Source organism: Euwallacea fornicatus, chromosome 12 (assembly GCF_040115645.1).
Source record: "Euwallacea fornicatus isolate EFF26 chromosome 12, ASM4011564v1, whole genome shotgun sequence".
Classification (NCBI taxonomy): Eukaryota; Metazoa; Arthropoda; class Insecta; order Coleoptera; family Curculionidae; genus Euwallacea; species Euwallacea fornicatus.
The window spans coordinates 3,934,222-3,947,380 of record NC_089552.1 but is presented as its reverse complement, the minus strand read 5'-3'; the positions used below and the strand labels follow the sequence as shown (position 1 = coordinate 3,947,380).

At 37.9% G+C, this 13,159-nt stretch overlaps 1 protein-coding gene across 6 annotated transcripts in view; it reads right to left on the bottom strand.

The window, feature by feature from the left end:
* Nucleotides 1–341: 341 nt before the first annotated feature.
* The window catches only part of tweek (transmembrane protein KIAA1109 homolog tweek), a 30,971-nt gene continuing 18,153 nt past the window's right edge, over nucleotides 342–13,159 (bottom strand). For 4 of the 6 annotated variants that reach the window (XM_066288551.1, XM_066288547.1, XM_066288549.1 and 1 more), the window contains 38 exons: nucleotides 12,938–13,157; nucleotides 12,722–12,878; nucleotides 12,511–12,655; nucleotides 12,137–12,329; nucleotides 11,454–11,733; nucleotides 11,186–11,299; nucleotides 10,984–11,125; nucleotides 10,712–10,926; nucleotides 10,500–10,649; nucleotides 10,195–10,437; nucleotides 9,648–9,825; nucleotides 9,379–9,590; nucleotides 8,954–9,323; nucleotides 8,706–8,897; nucleotides 8,452–8,568; nucleotides 8,119–8,392; nucleotides 7,931–8,068; nucleotides 7,717–7,866; nucleotides 7,528–7,665; nucleotides 6,672–6,881; nucleotides 6,410–6,617; nucleotides 5,998–6,233; nucleotides 5,273–5,511; nucleotides 4,968–5,178; nucleotides 4,703–4,858; nucleotides 4,506–4,645; nucleotides 4,249–4,450; nucleotides 3,761–3,840; nucleotides 3,535–3,694; nucleotides 3,318–3,475; nucleotides 3,059–3,239; nucleotides 2,814–3,004; nucleotides 2,072–2,371; nucleotides 1,839–2,021; nucleotides 1,590–1,778; nucleotides 1,406–1,536; nucleotides 1,159–1,354; nucleotides 342–1,098 (listed from right to left, as the gene is read on the bottom strand). In XM_066288551.1, coding sequence (XP_066144648.1) covers nucleotides 911–1,098; nucleotides 1,159–1,354; nucleotides 1,406–1,536; nucleotides 1,590–1,778; nucleotides 1,839–2,021; nucleotides 2,072–2,371; nucleotides 2,814–3,004; nucleotides 3,059–3,239; nucleotides 3,318–3,475; nucleotides 3,535–3,694; nucleotides 3,761–3,840; nucleotides 4,249–4,450; nucleotides 4,506–4,645; nucleotides 4,703–4,858; nucleotides 4,968–5,178; nucleotides 5,273–5,511; nucleotides 5,998–6,233; nucleotides 6,410–6,617; nucleotides 6,672–6,881; nucleotides 7,528–7,665; nucleotides 7,717–7,866; nucleotides 7,931–8,068; nucleotides 8,119–8,392; nucleotides 8,452–8,568; nucleotides 8,706–8,897; nucleotides 8,954–9,323; nucleotides 9,379–9,590; nucleotides 9,648–9,825; nucleotides 10,195–10,437; nucleotides 10,500–10,649; nucleotides 10,712–10,926; nucleotides 10,984–11,125; nucleotides 11,186–11,299; nucleotides 11,454–11,733; nucleotides 12,137–12,329; nucleotides 12,511–12,655; nucleotides 12,722–12,878; nucleotides 12,938–13,157 — 7,187 coding nt within the window. In that variant the 3' untranslated portion in view covers nucleotides 342–910. The remainder of the gene's footprint in view (nucleotides 1,099–1,158; nucleotides 1,355–1,405; nucleotides 1,537–1,589; nucleotides 1,779–1,838; nucleotides 2,022–2,071; nucleotides 2,372–2,813; nucleotides 3,005–3,058; nucleotides 3,240–3,317; nucleotides 3,476–3,534; nucleotides 3,695–3,760; nucleotides 3,841–4,248; nucleotides 4,451–4,505; nucleotides 4,646–4,702; nucleotides 4,859–4,967; nucleotides 5,179–5,272; nucleotides 5,512–5,997; nucleotides 6,234–6,409; nucleotides 6,618–6,671; nucleotides 6,882–7,527; nucleotides 7,666–7,716; nucleotides 7,867–7,930; nucleotides 8,069–8,118; nucleotides 8,393–8,451; nucleotides 8,569–8,705; nucleotides 8,898–8,953; nucleotides 9,324–9,378; nucleotides 9,591–9,647; nucleotides 9,826–10,194; nucleotides 10,438–10,499; nucleotides 10,650–10,711; nucleotides 10,927–10,983; nucleotides 11,126–11,185; nucleotides 11,300–11,453; nucleotides 11,734–12,136; nucleotides 12,330–12,510; nucleotides 12,656–12,721; nucleotides 12,879–12,937; nucleotides 13,158–13,159) is intronic. The other 2 variants (XM_066288548.1, XM_066288550.1) reach the window with 1 other exon arrangement.

The window sequence follows — 13,159 nt, the reverse complement described above, 5'->3', positions numbered from 1 at the left end:
ATCAATAAAACATGGGAAGCAACTATTTACCAAACAATACTTATCTGTATATTAACAAAAAGGTCTGTTAATGTTCAGTACATGCAGATGGGCATGAAAAGCTGTTAAAAGCAAGATTTTGCGATTGCGACCATTTCCGATCACCATATTTGAAAACTGAGCACTGGGAAGAATTTTTACATTTTTAACTTTATACACCCTTGATAGAAATAAACAAAAACTAGAAAGTTTGTGCTCATGTGGACATGTTGTAGAGCAGAATATGCATTCGGTCCCAAGATTACCCAGGTTGGCATAATTTATTAAACAAGATATAAGCAAAAAACGATTTTAAAACAATCTCAAAAGTTCATTGACGGTTTATTTGTCAAATTCGATCCAACTGCGATTTATTGTAATTTATACATACACAAGTTTCCGTTTTATGACCCCAACCCTGACCTGACTTAAGCGAATCGGTATTTCTTAAAATGGCTGAAATTCCAATAGTGGAACTCATAAAACGGGCGCTCTGTATATCATTCAAGCTCGGAATAAATCTACCACAAATCGATTGAGAACGCTCTAACCATAATACAGAACTTACAAGTAACTGCTTAGTTGTATTCCTAACGAAGTCAAAAAACCAGTTGATAGTTACAAATTGCCTGCGGTTAACATTAATCTGAATAAACAAATCGATATCACAAAGAAAAGTTAACACCTTAGAGGTCTATTAAAAAGGTTATTAAAATATTTAAAATTAAGAAATTAAAATAATTAACACCGGCCAAAGATAGCTAACTATTAAAGCTATTGCTTTATTAACTTACAATTATAGCAATAAATGAGTTAATACTAATCTCACCATCAGACAGACTATTACCCATAGAACACTAAATATTTGATCAATAATTACTAGATATATTTACTATTTCTTACTATCTATAGCTTTTCTCTCGTCTTTATTTGCTCGGTCCTCCTTGACTATTTGTATTACCCTAAGCGTGAGGGCCGCTAATATTGCGTCTAAGGGGTCCATAAATCCTCGTTGCAGCCATTTTGGTATGGTGGTGCGGGCATGGGAAAATCCCAATTTTTGTAGGATATAATCGATCCCTATCAAAAAAAATATATTACTCCAGTTAATACGACAAATCCACATAAATATGTAGTTACCATATGGTTCAATATATTTTCCAGCAACACTCAACAATCGCACAGTAGGTTCAAGATGCCAAGTTTTGCAGTTGTAGTCCCTCCAATCTTTGGCAAAAATATCTCCATCTATAGGGCCTTTCTTCACGGGGGTGTCACCTAAACTAGCCTTCAACTTTTCTTGGTCGGAAATTGATCGTTTCTCAAACCCACCAAGCTAAAGAAAAAACACCTGCAGTTTAACTTAACACGATAAGGAAAGACCCACCACTCTCTCCTTCTCTTGAAGGTACGAGGTTATAAGATCGTGCAAGAAAAAGAACGATTCGGCGTCTACCGTAACGAAAATGTGGTCTTCAAATTCCGTGATGAAACTGCATTCAACTGCAGGTTTTTCTTCTGTAATTAAAGTTATTGATTAGGGTAGGTCGCGGTATCCAAACAAATATTACCAAGAAGATCTGGTATAGTCGAGCTTTGCAAATGCTCAGTTTTCAGATGTATCTGTAAACCTGGCAACGCAAAAATTACTTCTCGTGTGTGATTGGGATCTGCCAAGTTGGCAGAAGCTCGGGAGTTTCTTTCTATCGAACTTGAGCCTTCAGCTTTTTCACGCTCCAGCGACGGGAACCGGTCTACTTCTGTATATTTCAACTCGACTTTAAAATATCTAAATAATTGCAGTATCAACAAATTTTTACCGTCTATTTGACTGTTGGCAAAAGCATAGTGGAACCATTCTTGCAGTGTTTTAAACTGGGGCGGAAAAATTACTGTTCTAGTGACTTTGCATACAGTAGCCATAGATAAATGCCTCAAGGAATGAAGTCCTAGACTGCATATTAGGGTCTGCACAACATGAACGTCTTGGGCAGGAACTGTTTCTATTTAAAACCCTAATATAAGATTGTATCATATTTGTAATTAATCTTACCTGAAGTTGACGGTATCTCTTGTCCCTCAGTGTTAAAATTGATACAAGGCTCCTTTAAACTGAAGAGAGCCCACGACTTGCTCTTGAAGTTTATGCCATGGAAACAGGCCAAAGACACGTTATTACCAAGAAGTTCCATAGTTCCGCCCAACACAGTACCAGATGCTGGCAATGGAACGTGCATGTTGTTTAAATGTATGCCAGCTACATGGGAGAGTACTTTTTGCCAGTGACGATGATGCCTGGCGTCTGACGGTGGAGCTGTCAGAACCTGAGCAGGCGGTAACGGAGCTTCTCTGCCTATAATCAGGAATTCTAATTGAAAGCGCTTCTTCATTATTACACGAGGACTTCTCTCCGCTCAAATTCTCATATTCTGAAAAATCTACATTGCCGAATGATATATATTGAATTAGTAAGTACTATGTAATTAGTCTGTGTTTTGGGGATTACCTTTTAAAAAACTTGAATATTGTTTATTTTCAGGAACTCTACATTGATTTATCAAATATGATTACTGTTAATGTCTATTTTTTTGCAGCACGGAAAAATGTGCATTTCATGACGACTCAAGATTTTTAATGGGTTGGAATGATATATATTTTTCAGTCAACATCGTCCTGGGATTCGTTTCTTAAACGTCTCTAAATAACCATAAAACTATTAAAGTTGCAGGCCTTTACATACCTGAGCTTACCAATTAACAAACTAAAAAATATTAAATAAAAATACGATAACTTACTCTTCTGGGCGGTCATTCTCGGCCTAGCAGATGAAAACCCGCTAAAAGCTCTTTTGCTACTATTGAACTGCTGAGAGAAGAACTCCTCCAATTTATTAAACATTTTCAATAAATCTGCGGTAGTCGATTTAGATATCATAAGTTGAAGTTGATCCCAACTTAGTACTCCGTGAACGAAGATGCTTGCCGGCCTAGTTAAAGTGTGATATAAATGAGATGTAGATTGGAAATAAGCGACGCCTTACCTCCTCGTAGGCATGAAAGAATCCCTGTTAAGTTTCCATTCGTCTTTTAGCTTAACATTTAAATCGCTTACTCTGCACATCAAAACAGACGTTGCCATATAATCTAGGCGCAGCTCCAAAGCTCTTAACTTTAATCCGATTGTATGGTCTGGCTCAACTTCAGGTTCTTCTCTTATGTGAACTGTAATGTTAGGAAGTCACATAATTTTAACTTTCTAAATAGTTTAATAAAGGACTGAGTAAAAATCTCATGCCGTACCGTACGTATCAATGTTGGTAATTTCAATATTTCCGCCAACAATCCCGCCTTTGGCATCTAATCCGGAACTCCCTAAACCGATGGCAATGTATAAGTTCTTATGCCCAGTGGACCCGATGCTGAGACGTCCGTCGCTTTTGAAATCTTTGGTGAGCCATCTAAAACGATTTTAACCACTTTCTATACAAATGTGAAACAATTTGAAAATGTAACTTACGAAACGTTCCCCATAACATTGCCCATGTTCATGTGGACATTAAGTTTTTTGAAATTCACAGCGAAAAGTACTAAAGTTTCCCAAGCAGTCAAGTTCTTTGGTTCAGATGGACTTGGAGTATCGTCTTGCGTGTTGGTCGAATCTCCACTAAAGGCCTTACCTGTGATCAATTGAGGGATTACTGATGACATGAAAAAAGCAAATACTCGAATATATACACGCTTACCGATATCGCGCATTTTGCTGTGTTTTTGAGAAACATGTTCGTCATGTCGGGATTTCGAATTGCCTAATAACGGGGTCGTTCTAGAAACAAGTGGTCTCATTTAATGCATTTTGCATATACAGGAATATAATTTTAAACTGCGTTTTAAATTCATACATTAAATGTAAAGACCCTCAAAGACTCTAAATCTGCTATTGGAAGTGTTCTAATATGCCATGTTTGGCCATTATGACGCGAGGACAGGGCCTTAACTGGCGCTATCATCTGATACAAATAGTTTTGATCAAGGCAAATTTAGGGTCTCCGTGAGGTTTTACTATCGAGAACGATAATTTGACCCTTAGAACCGAATTATTAATATTCTGTCAACTTTAACTAAAAGCTGATTTCGACAGAAACACTGTAGTAAAAAATGGTTTTTATGCCATAAGTATAACGTAAAAGAAATTATTGTAACCTCACAATAGAAGAAATATTGATCTTTTTACCTTTCATGTTTGCTAGAAGCTTCCGGAGAAGTCTTATGGGTCACAATGTCGTCCTCTTCACTGTACGCTGCTGACATGCTCAAATCGCCTAAAAACATTCTCCGAACAATAGACCTGCGATACCATGCTTTAGGAAACGCCAATATTTCCGTTAATCGCCTCATATCATATTTGAAAGATGCCGAACCGGTGTCGATTATAGCTAAATCATAATTGCATTACTATCTAAATTATTTCAATCAAAATCTCATAATTACTTGAAAATCGAATCACAGCTCTATTTTGATCGACCCCTTTGAGGCCTTTGCTCGATTCCTGTTTGAAATTTAACATTCTCGATCGGGATAGATGGAACTTCACGAATTCCACGTTAATCGATAAAGAATCCTTCCGCTCGCTAATTTTGATACAAAAGATTGCTGAATTTATGCGCTAAAATGTTTTAGGCAGTTACCTGTCCGAGAGCGGTGACCATTGAGCCTCTTTCAAAGCCGATTTCTTACCTCCGTAGGGGTGGAAAATGTAGACTGAGAAGTCAGAGAGACAACCTGTTACGCTGAGACCTCCAACTGCAGTGGCAGCAGTATTAGGAGCACCATCGCCAAACTCACTACATTTAAATACATTAATTTTAAAAATGGACATCTTGAGATAAAAATCAATCGAGTAATAATAGCTAAAAGAAACTTAATTATTAACAAAACCGATAAGATATACACCTCGAAAACAACTCATCTTCAGCCCTCTTTGAGCTAAATACTATGTCCAAAGACGGCAATTGCAGCATACACTCAACTCTAGACACTGGCAGGCAGCTAAATCGAAATGTACTTGGTTGCATGTGGAAGTACACCACAACATCCACTGGAAAACTGGCGTATACGTAATTGCCATAGTTAATATCTTGATCTGAAGAAAGAAGAGAGGTATCTAAAAGATAAATGATGTATTAATATGTAAGTGAAAGACTCATACTAAATGCAAGGGATCAATCACTTAAGTTGTAATACAGACAATTTCTTACCTGTAGTGGTCAGAGTTTTTGCAGGTATTGGTTCTAGAGTTTGTTCCAAAAATTCAAGAATATGCGGGCTAATAATGGTTTCTTCTGGCACGCTTTGCAGAGTCATAGAGGCGAATAGTGAGGCTTTTTTGATACCTTGCTTTTTCGAGGCGGTGCTATTTACAAAGGTGTTACTCATGTACGATTTGTATGTTTCTCCAGTCGGAGGAGTGTAATTTCCAAATTGTAAGCTCTCCAAGCTAAATGAAAACGAAACAACAAGAATTATTTTATTGGAAAAAGTTATTGTCAAACAATAGTTCTTGACGTTGCAATTGGCGTTATGTTACGGACGTTATGATGCATTAAATGCACTTCCAATTTTATGAAATTCAAGCTTTCTTATTTTTATTTGTTGTTAAGTTGGTATCTCCGAAGCTAAAAAAGTTTTACAACATTTTTTTTCATATAGTTTTCCAAATTTATGCATATAGCTTTCGAATCACCCTATATAGTTCCTCATTTCACGCATGGTATTTCTTCAAAAACCGCGACATTAGAATTATCCGCAACATCTTTTTTATGTCGTATTCTGTGGAAAGTTTAATTGTTATCAATCAAAAAGTGAACACCAGCTGCTGGTTCACGTTTTGCTCGTAGTTGTTTAAGAACTACCTTGTGTGCCTTGTAACGGTCGAATCTCTTGCATTTTACAAGCGGAATTGGCAAAATAAATAAAAATATACCTCGCCGTTGGAGAATGCCCGTAGTTTGGATTTGTGATACCGTGCATTGAAGTAGAGCACTTTAATTCCGAATTCAAGCTATGAGACTTGAACTCCGATTGGCTTTCTTGTCTCTTGAAGGCCATATCTATGCGCGATTGCTCAGAATCGCTGTATGGTAATTTGGTGGAACTGGTAGAGGAAAACACTTTATCGAAGTCAAACTGTGACTCTGGCGCAGTATCTTCGAAGATTACCTGCAATATTATAAATGATTTCAAGTGCGATACAGACAAATCTTAAGAAGTGAAAGACTATTAAATCTTAAAAAATCAGTTAGGGATGCGGAATCTATTTTAATAGTGACACGTGCCCCTAAGTGCAAGGTCTAGGCGCCTATCTGCTGTGGCCTGCTTTAATACGTAAAACGTACTTTCGATTGATACTGCAGCCTTACGTCCATCCCCGGAATATGGAAAATGGTCAAGTCAACTAGGGTGTTATGAGGAGTCGACCTCAACTTAGAGCTGCTTTGGGAAGTCACTTTCTCCTTATTCTTTCTCACGGCATCGGGACTTGAAGAACTGGAGTATTCCAACAATCCCGCAGCCGAGGACGAACGGTCCTTCCTCATTCGATTTCTAAGGTGATAAAAAAAGATACTACTTCTGCTGCTATCAAACATAGGAACATACAGCTTAATTTCTTCCTCTTTGACGTGATCTTTAGTATGTAAAACACATTTTCCGCTATTTATGAAAACTTTCACGTCCAATTCCAGGTCAACATTGGGTTCCTGGCATTTCTGTGGACCTGTGCTTTGAGACACATTTTGGGAGTTAATTGCCTGTACTGGACTTGAAGTTAGCGCTTGATCGACGTCGAAGGCATCCATGAGCATCGCCCTAAAATGATCTCGTCGTGAAATAGGGGTTGGTATATAAGATATTTGGTTAAAATATGATAAATTTATAGAAATTGTTTTATTGACGGGGTTAATATGCGGGGTGCAATAATTTTGGTGTAGTAATATCGCTACCGTGGTCCATATAAAACAATTGGTTTAACGGACTTTCTGTCGACTGACTCGACGGGACCCGTTCTGTAATATGTAAAAAATAGATCATCAATGATCTACTCAAATGCCCAATTTTCTCATTATTTTACTTTATTGTACGATTCTTTTATACACTTAAGAATATATAACACCAACAAATACTGTACTGTCGTCCCGCTTGGCCCTATTAAACGGAAAGTTTAGATTTGTTATGAGAGAAAAATCTGATCTACTTGAAAAATAAAATAATTCTCTTGAAGAGCAAAAAAAAACAACCTGAAAAACGAGAACAAAAACGTATAAAAATAATAATTCTAAAATTGTTTCTCCAGATTTTCTTCGGAAATAACAAAAATTTTCATTTTCTTTTTCATTTTCTCTAATCAGCGTTGAAATGCGCAATTATGACTTCATTTAACCAGCTCTCTATCTCTGGTATGTGCCAAGATAGATTAGTGTCGAGCAAAGCAGGGAAAATATTTATAATCAATTACCCCTCGACGCACTCATAGGAAGCAGGCATTTTTTTTCTCAAGGTGACCTTTTCACCATCTATATCCAAATGATCCACCCAGTCCAACTGAGTTTCTGGTAAGCTGATTTCCGAGCTTGCACTTGGAAGGGATTTTTGCCTAAAAATTTGGTTTTGTTTCGCATAACCGACATCGATTGAAGAAACTTACGAATACCTGCTCATGGTCTGAGTATCGCTGAATGTGACTCTGGGACCTTGATCAGTTGCTTTGACTCGCAAAGAGGCCGATCGAGATGGTCCTGAACGAGGAGAGCTATCAAAACTCCCTGCACTAGGATCAAGTTTACTGCTTCCAGGGCTAAACCAAAGAAAAAAATCTTTAATAAAATCAACAGCACGCAGTACATTTGTGACCAGTATACCTTCCGTTATCTTCGGGCATTGGACTAGGGACCACGAACGACTTGGACCGAAAATTGCTAGTTTTAGACCCTAATCCGAACTTGCCCTTGATCGACGAAGCTTTTATGCTTTGCCGCCGTAACTTTTGGATCATGTCTCTGTAAGTCACATCGTTGAAACAAACATTCGATAAAAACACATCAAAGACCTTCTAAAATCTTTATAAACCATTGTTTCCAGTTCTTGCAATCGTTTCATCTCTAACTCGATAGTTCCATGAGATGCACCCAAAGACCTCAAATCTGTAATAATCTTCGCTTGCTCATTCATCTCTTTTTCGATTAATTTTGATCTAATTCGATTGTCTAAGGAGGGATCGAACATAAATGCGGGCAAGATGCTTTCTTGGGAAGTCCTGGTACCGTCTGTGGGGTCGTTTTCGTCCGAATCGTAGTCTAGGGGTATTGCAGTATCTTCGGCTCCTTTAATACAAATTATTTAGTGATTGTGAGCAGTTTGTTAAGTGTATGAGAATCAAAACCTGTTAACATAGTAAGAGTGTGGCCCAAGGAAGAGAGCTGTTTTCCTACATTAGTGTCCAAGTGGATGTCGACACCTTCCATTTGCCACTGGACGTTAAGTAGCCATTTAGCGTTTTCTATAAAAAAAAAGAATACGAATTATATCCGAAGTGGCATGAAAAGTGAAAAACTATGTGTTTTTACGGTGTCACATAATAAGTACTTGTTTTCTAACGCTGAATGCCAGTTATATTACAATGTCTTTATTACATACCATTTGGACCCTTAGCCGCTACAGTTCTGCTGCATACTTCATAAGTCCCGTCGCTGACAACACAGAGGTTCATAATGGAAGAGTCCCCCATATCCGGTTTCCAATCGTCCAAACTTGTTTCAAATTCTTCGGCAAACCGAAGACATAAATTGGAAAATTTACCCTTGCTCACCAAAGACCCGGAACTGCAAGCTAAACCACATCGTTATATTATACTATCAGATTCAACCGATTCCTATTCGATTTACCTGAAATGCTCGTATTTTCCAGAGTGACTACTACAGCCCCTCTACTATCCTCATATCCAGACCTAACGTTCCAGGTGATGGGCAAGTGGTTTAACGGTAGACAAATTCCCATATCCTCGACAGTGAGTTGCAAGAATAAAGTACCCAAATGAGGAGTGCCCAATTGGCTGGTCAGTTGCCCGAATTGAAACTTTTCTTCTTTCATTTCTTTGTTTAAATTTGCGCGTTTTTCGTTCCAATAATCGTAAGCATTCTTGTAATTCAACCATACAAGGATCGCTTTGTCTACAGCAACGGGCTGAATATAAATTAGAGGTCTTTTTAAGGTTATTAGGACGACTTCTTTATTTTCGCCTTCAACGATTTCGTCCTATTTAAAATACAGAACAATAAGCTTCAACTTCATATAACCAATTCTACTCTACCTGAAAAGCATTCCGGAGAACAATCTGTGTATTAAAAAACGCGACATGCTGATATTCGATGTCAGCTTCCTCAAATAAAACATTCCGTATAATTTGACCCAAAGACAGATTTAAGTCCACTTGTGCTTTTCCGAATAAACGTGCAGTGGCTCCACTCGGATTTGCTCCGGAAACGTTTTGCACTCTATTTGATAACTCCAGAACCACCGCGCCTAATTTAAAGATAATGTTTAGTGTCATAATGACAAAAATTCAAGACAAAGAATAACCTGTCTCCAAGCGCACAGCAGAACTGCCTGCTGTGGTGGCAGTCAATTGTATTCTTTGGATTTTTATGACCAAGGAAAACAAGAGTCGATTTAAGGTGGAGGTTTCCTCAGTATCTTCTAGCCAAAGAGGAACCGGGCGTTCCCCTCCGTATACCTTTTGTACAACTTCATTGACTTCCTGAAAGAACGAAATGTTTTAAGAGGCAAATGTTTAAGAAAGAATTGACGAAAAAAAGATTGTAGTGTCAAATCAATGATTCTTTGCATGCGAGTCATACAATACTGAAGTTAGTAAGCACGTCCCTTTAATATTTTTTTCACACACCAGGCTTTGTTGTTACAACACTCTTGAGTACTTATAAGTTAAGAAAATAATAATTTATGTTCTCGGTTTCACACAGATTAGCCCACATCAGACAACCATAAATAATGAGTCTCGTGTAAACCGTCATTCAATACTAGATTTGACCGCTGAGATCAGATGATATTTTTTTTAGTAAATTAACAAAAGTGCTTATTAAATTAATAATCTTCTTGAACGTCTTACCTTCATGAACACTTTTTGTACCAACACTAAATGATTGAGTAGATCCGTCGTTAAACTATGTTCAAAAACACCGATATCTGCATTTGCGTTCAAATATCCCCCCTGCCTGAAAACAACACCCTCTGGATTTCTCAGACCATTAGCTGCAGTTTCCGGGATATATTCGGCTACTACATGAACAGCAGGCAAAGCAATGCTAGCCTCAGATGGTAAGTTTGCTTCAGTCTTATCTGTTGTGTAGCCCTGTTTAAATTAAATATATACAATCAGAAGCTTTTAGATTTGCTCATAATTGTGCAACTCACTTGAGGAAGCTTAGTTGTGAAGCTCAAGCTGTGATGGGGCAAATCTATGGTAAATTTGGCCTTGCTTCCAGTGAAACCTGTACTATTAACTTGATCCATTTTATACTGGGCTTGAAGAGATGGTAAAAGAGCGGCAGTAATACTTAAGCTCTGGAATAAAGTAGCAGTTGACTGTATGACACAAATACTAATTTAAAATTAGTATTAAATACCTGCAATATGACCGAGAATTGCATGACTAATGGTTGCAAAAGACCTTTTTCTACTTGAACTATTCTGTGGACAGAATGTCCAATTAACGGGGTATCCTTCAGCGGGTGATTTGGCGAATTTTGTTGCTCATCGTCGTTTTGAACACTTCTGGACATTCTGCTAGAAGTTCGTTGAACCCTAAGCTCTTGTAAAGTTGAACTTAATTGTTTGCTCCCTAAAACCAAAATTTCCCTTTATAACTATCAAGGTGCCAGGCCCGGTTAAATCATACCTCTAGTCACCATTCCGTGCAGGGCTACGGGATGTTGCGGTATATCGATATTTACAGCTCCTATCGTTAGGAGTCCCGAATTCTTATCTTTTTGGCGCTTAGTGACTGAAGAGTATAAGGCTTGAGATTTTCCTATAGTCACCTATTGAAATAAGCATTTAATTTGTAATAACATTAAGGTTGGTAGTGAGCAATAGCTTACTTTGACCACTGTTTGCAAATTTGGGGCTACACCCTCCAATAGAACTATCATAGTTCTTCCTACTTGACCAGTGAGTGAACATTCTAACATTTGTGGAATTGACTTTTTTCGTACCTGCAAAAAAAAATGCAAATTAAAATTATGTCAAACCACTAATTTCGAAGAAATCCAAGCACAACATGATTGTCTCAACAGTTCTTAAGAGGACCAAGTATTTGTGCTATGGAACCACTAAACGTGGGTGGACTTCTGTCTTCTCATCGCTTACCGTCAAGCTGCTGTGCAAACTTGTAATTTCAGCTTCCAACTTCAAACCAGACAAAGTTGCCAAGAGTCTAGTCCTGTGAATCCTCGCAACGCCAAAGACAACTAATTTAGTATGCCCATTGGTCACAGAGTTACTTTCTCGGTATAGGTCTCTATTTAAATTTAGCGGGGGCGTGCTGTCCACTTTCTCAATGTCCTCGTTGGACTTCATTTCAGTGAGGATATCATATTTTCTTGTTCCTTTATAGTGCTCAGAAATGTCGTTCGTACCGACAGAAAACCTAGAACAGCATCGCCAGTGTTGAAAAATTAGTAAGCTTAAATGGAGTGGTTGATTTGGTCTCTCCTACTATGCTAAACCGCTTCTGTAGCCCTATCGTAATTTTTTCGAAAAAAATATTACAATAGAGCTACTTTTGTCTTAAGTTAACAGCTTTTGATATACGGGGTGCAAAGTTTCACTTATATTCAAATTCTAATATGAAAATTTCCATTTAAGTTTACTTTCTTAGAAGGATCAAGCAATTATTGAATCACTTGAACTCTCAAGGTAAGACGCTGGGGTCAGTAGGGGAACAGATATCGTGTCATCTTTTTATAATACTTTTCTTTTTACTACATATCAATTGCTTAGCAACGTCGGCATCCCCTGTAGCAATACACTGAAACTAATCCAACATTTACCTGTGCTTAATAGTTTTAGTATCAGGCATATTGGCGTACAATTCCAATAAATAATAGATTGTTTTCCAGCATTTTCCTGTACTTTTATCTGAAGAGACGGTTATTCGTTCCAACGCAGATCCACTGGGTGTGCTCAAACTGATGGGTGTTCCTACACCTTCGCTAAGATTCACGTACCCTTTCACATTTTTACCTAAAAAGTTTGGCACAGATATTTCAAGGAAATACTTTCCTTATTAAATCCAATAGCGTCTTAACCATTACTGTTACCATATAAAGTGGCCCAAAAAAAATTCGGGCAAAATGTTAAGTATTATTGAACATTATACAGTATTAACAAGCAGTTCATCGAACTATTGAAATGCAACTTTTACCTGTTGACCGCAGTTTCTGAGCAAAACTCTGTGGTCTAGATCGTATACTCGGGCTTGGCGATATGACCGGTTTGCTTTGAGACGTGTACGAGCCCGGATCTGAAGTTTTCAATGTAAGCTGTTTGGATAAACTTGACGGAACATCCTGGCAAATTGTAGTGAAAAAGTGCATAAATAATGATTGCAAAGACATACGAGCTTCAGAATTTACCTGTAAAAGATCTGAGGCCGAACTATGGTGTTTTTGTTCAGTATGATCGCTGGCACTGGTTTTGGGTCTGCGAAGTTCGGTAGGAGGTTGTTGCTCTCTTAGCTCGTTTTGAGTATCTTTGACATTCTGATACATGTTACTGATCTGATGAAGCAACCTATATTAACGGCGGCAAATTAAATCAGTAATTGGTTTCAATTTCAAACGTCTCCGTACCTCAGTAACGGCATATTCACTCTTTGATGAATGTATCTTACACCCATTGTAAAATTTATTACCGTAGACGTATGATTTTTAAGCTGCCCTCTGGAGATATACAAAACATTTCGCGTTTTCATTAGGTCATTCACGGCCATGTCAGTCATGCGGTCAACTTCAAGCTCAATAGACACTTTTTCACATACAAAAGACGGCGACTCGTCACCACTGCTTATTTCT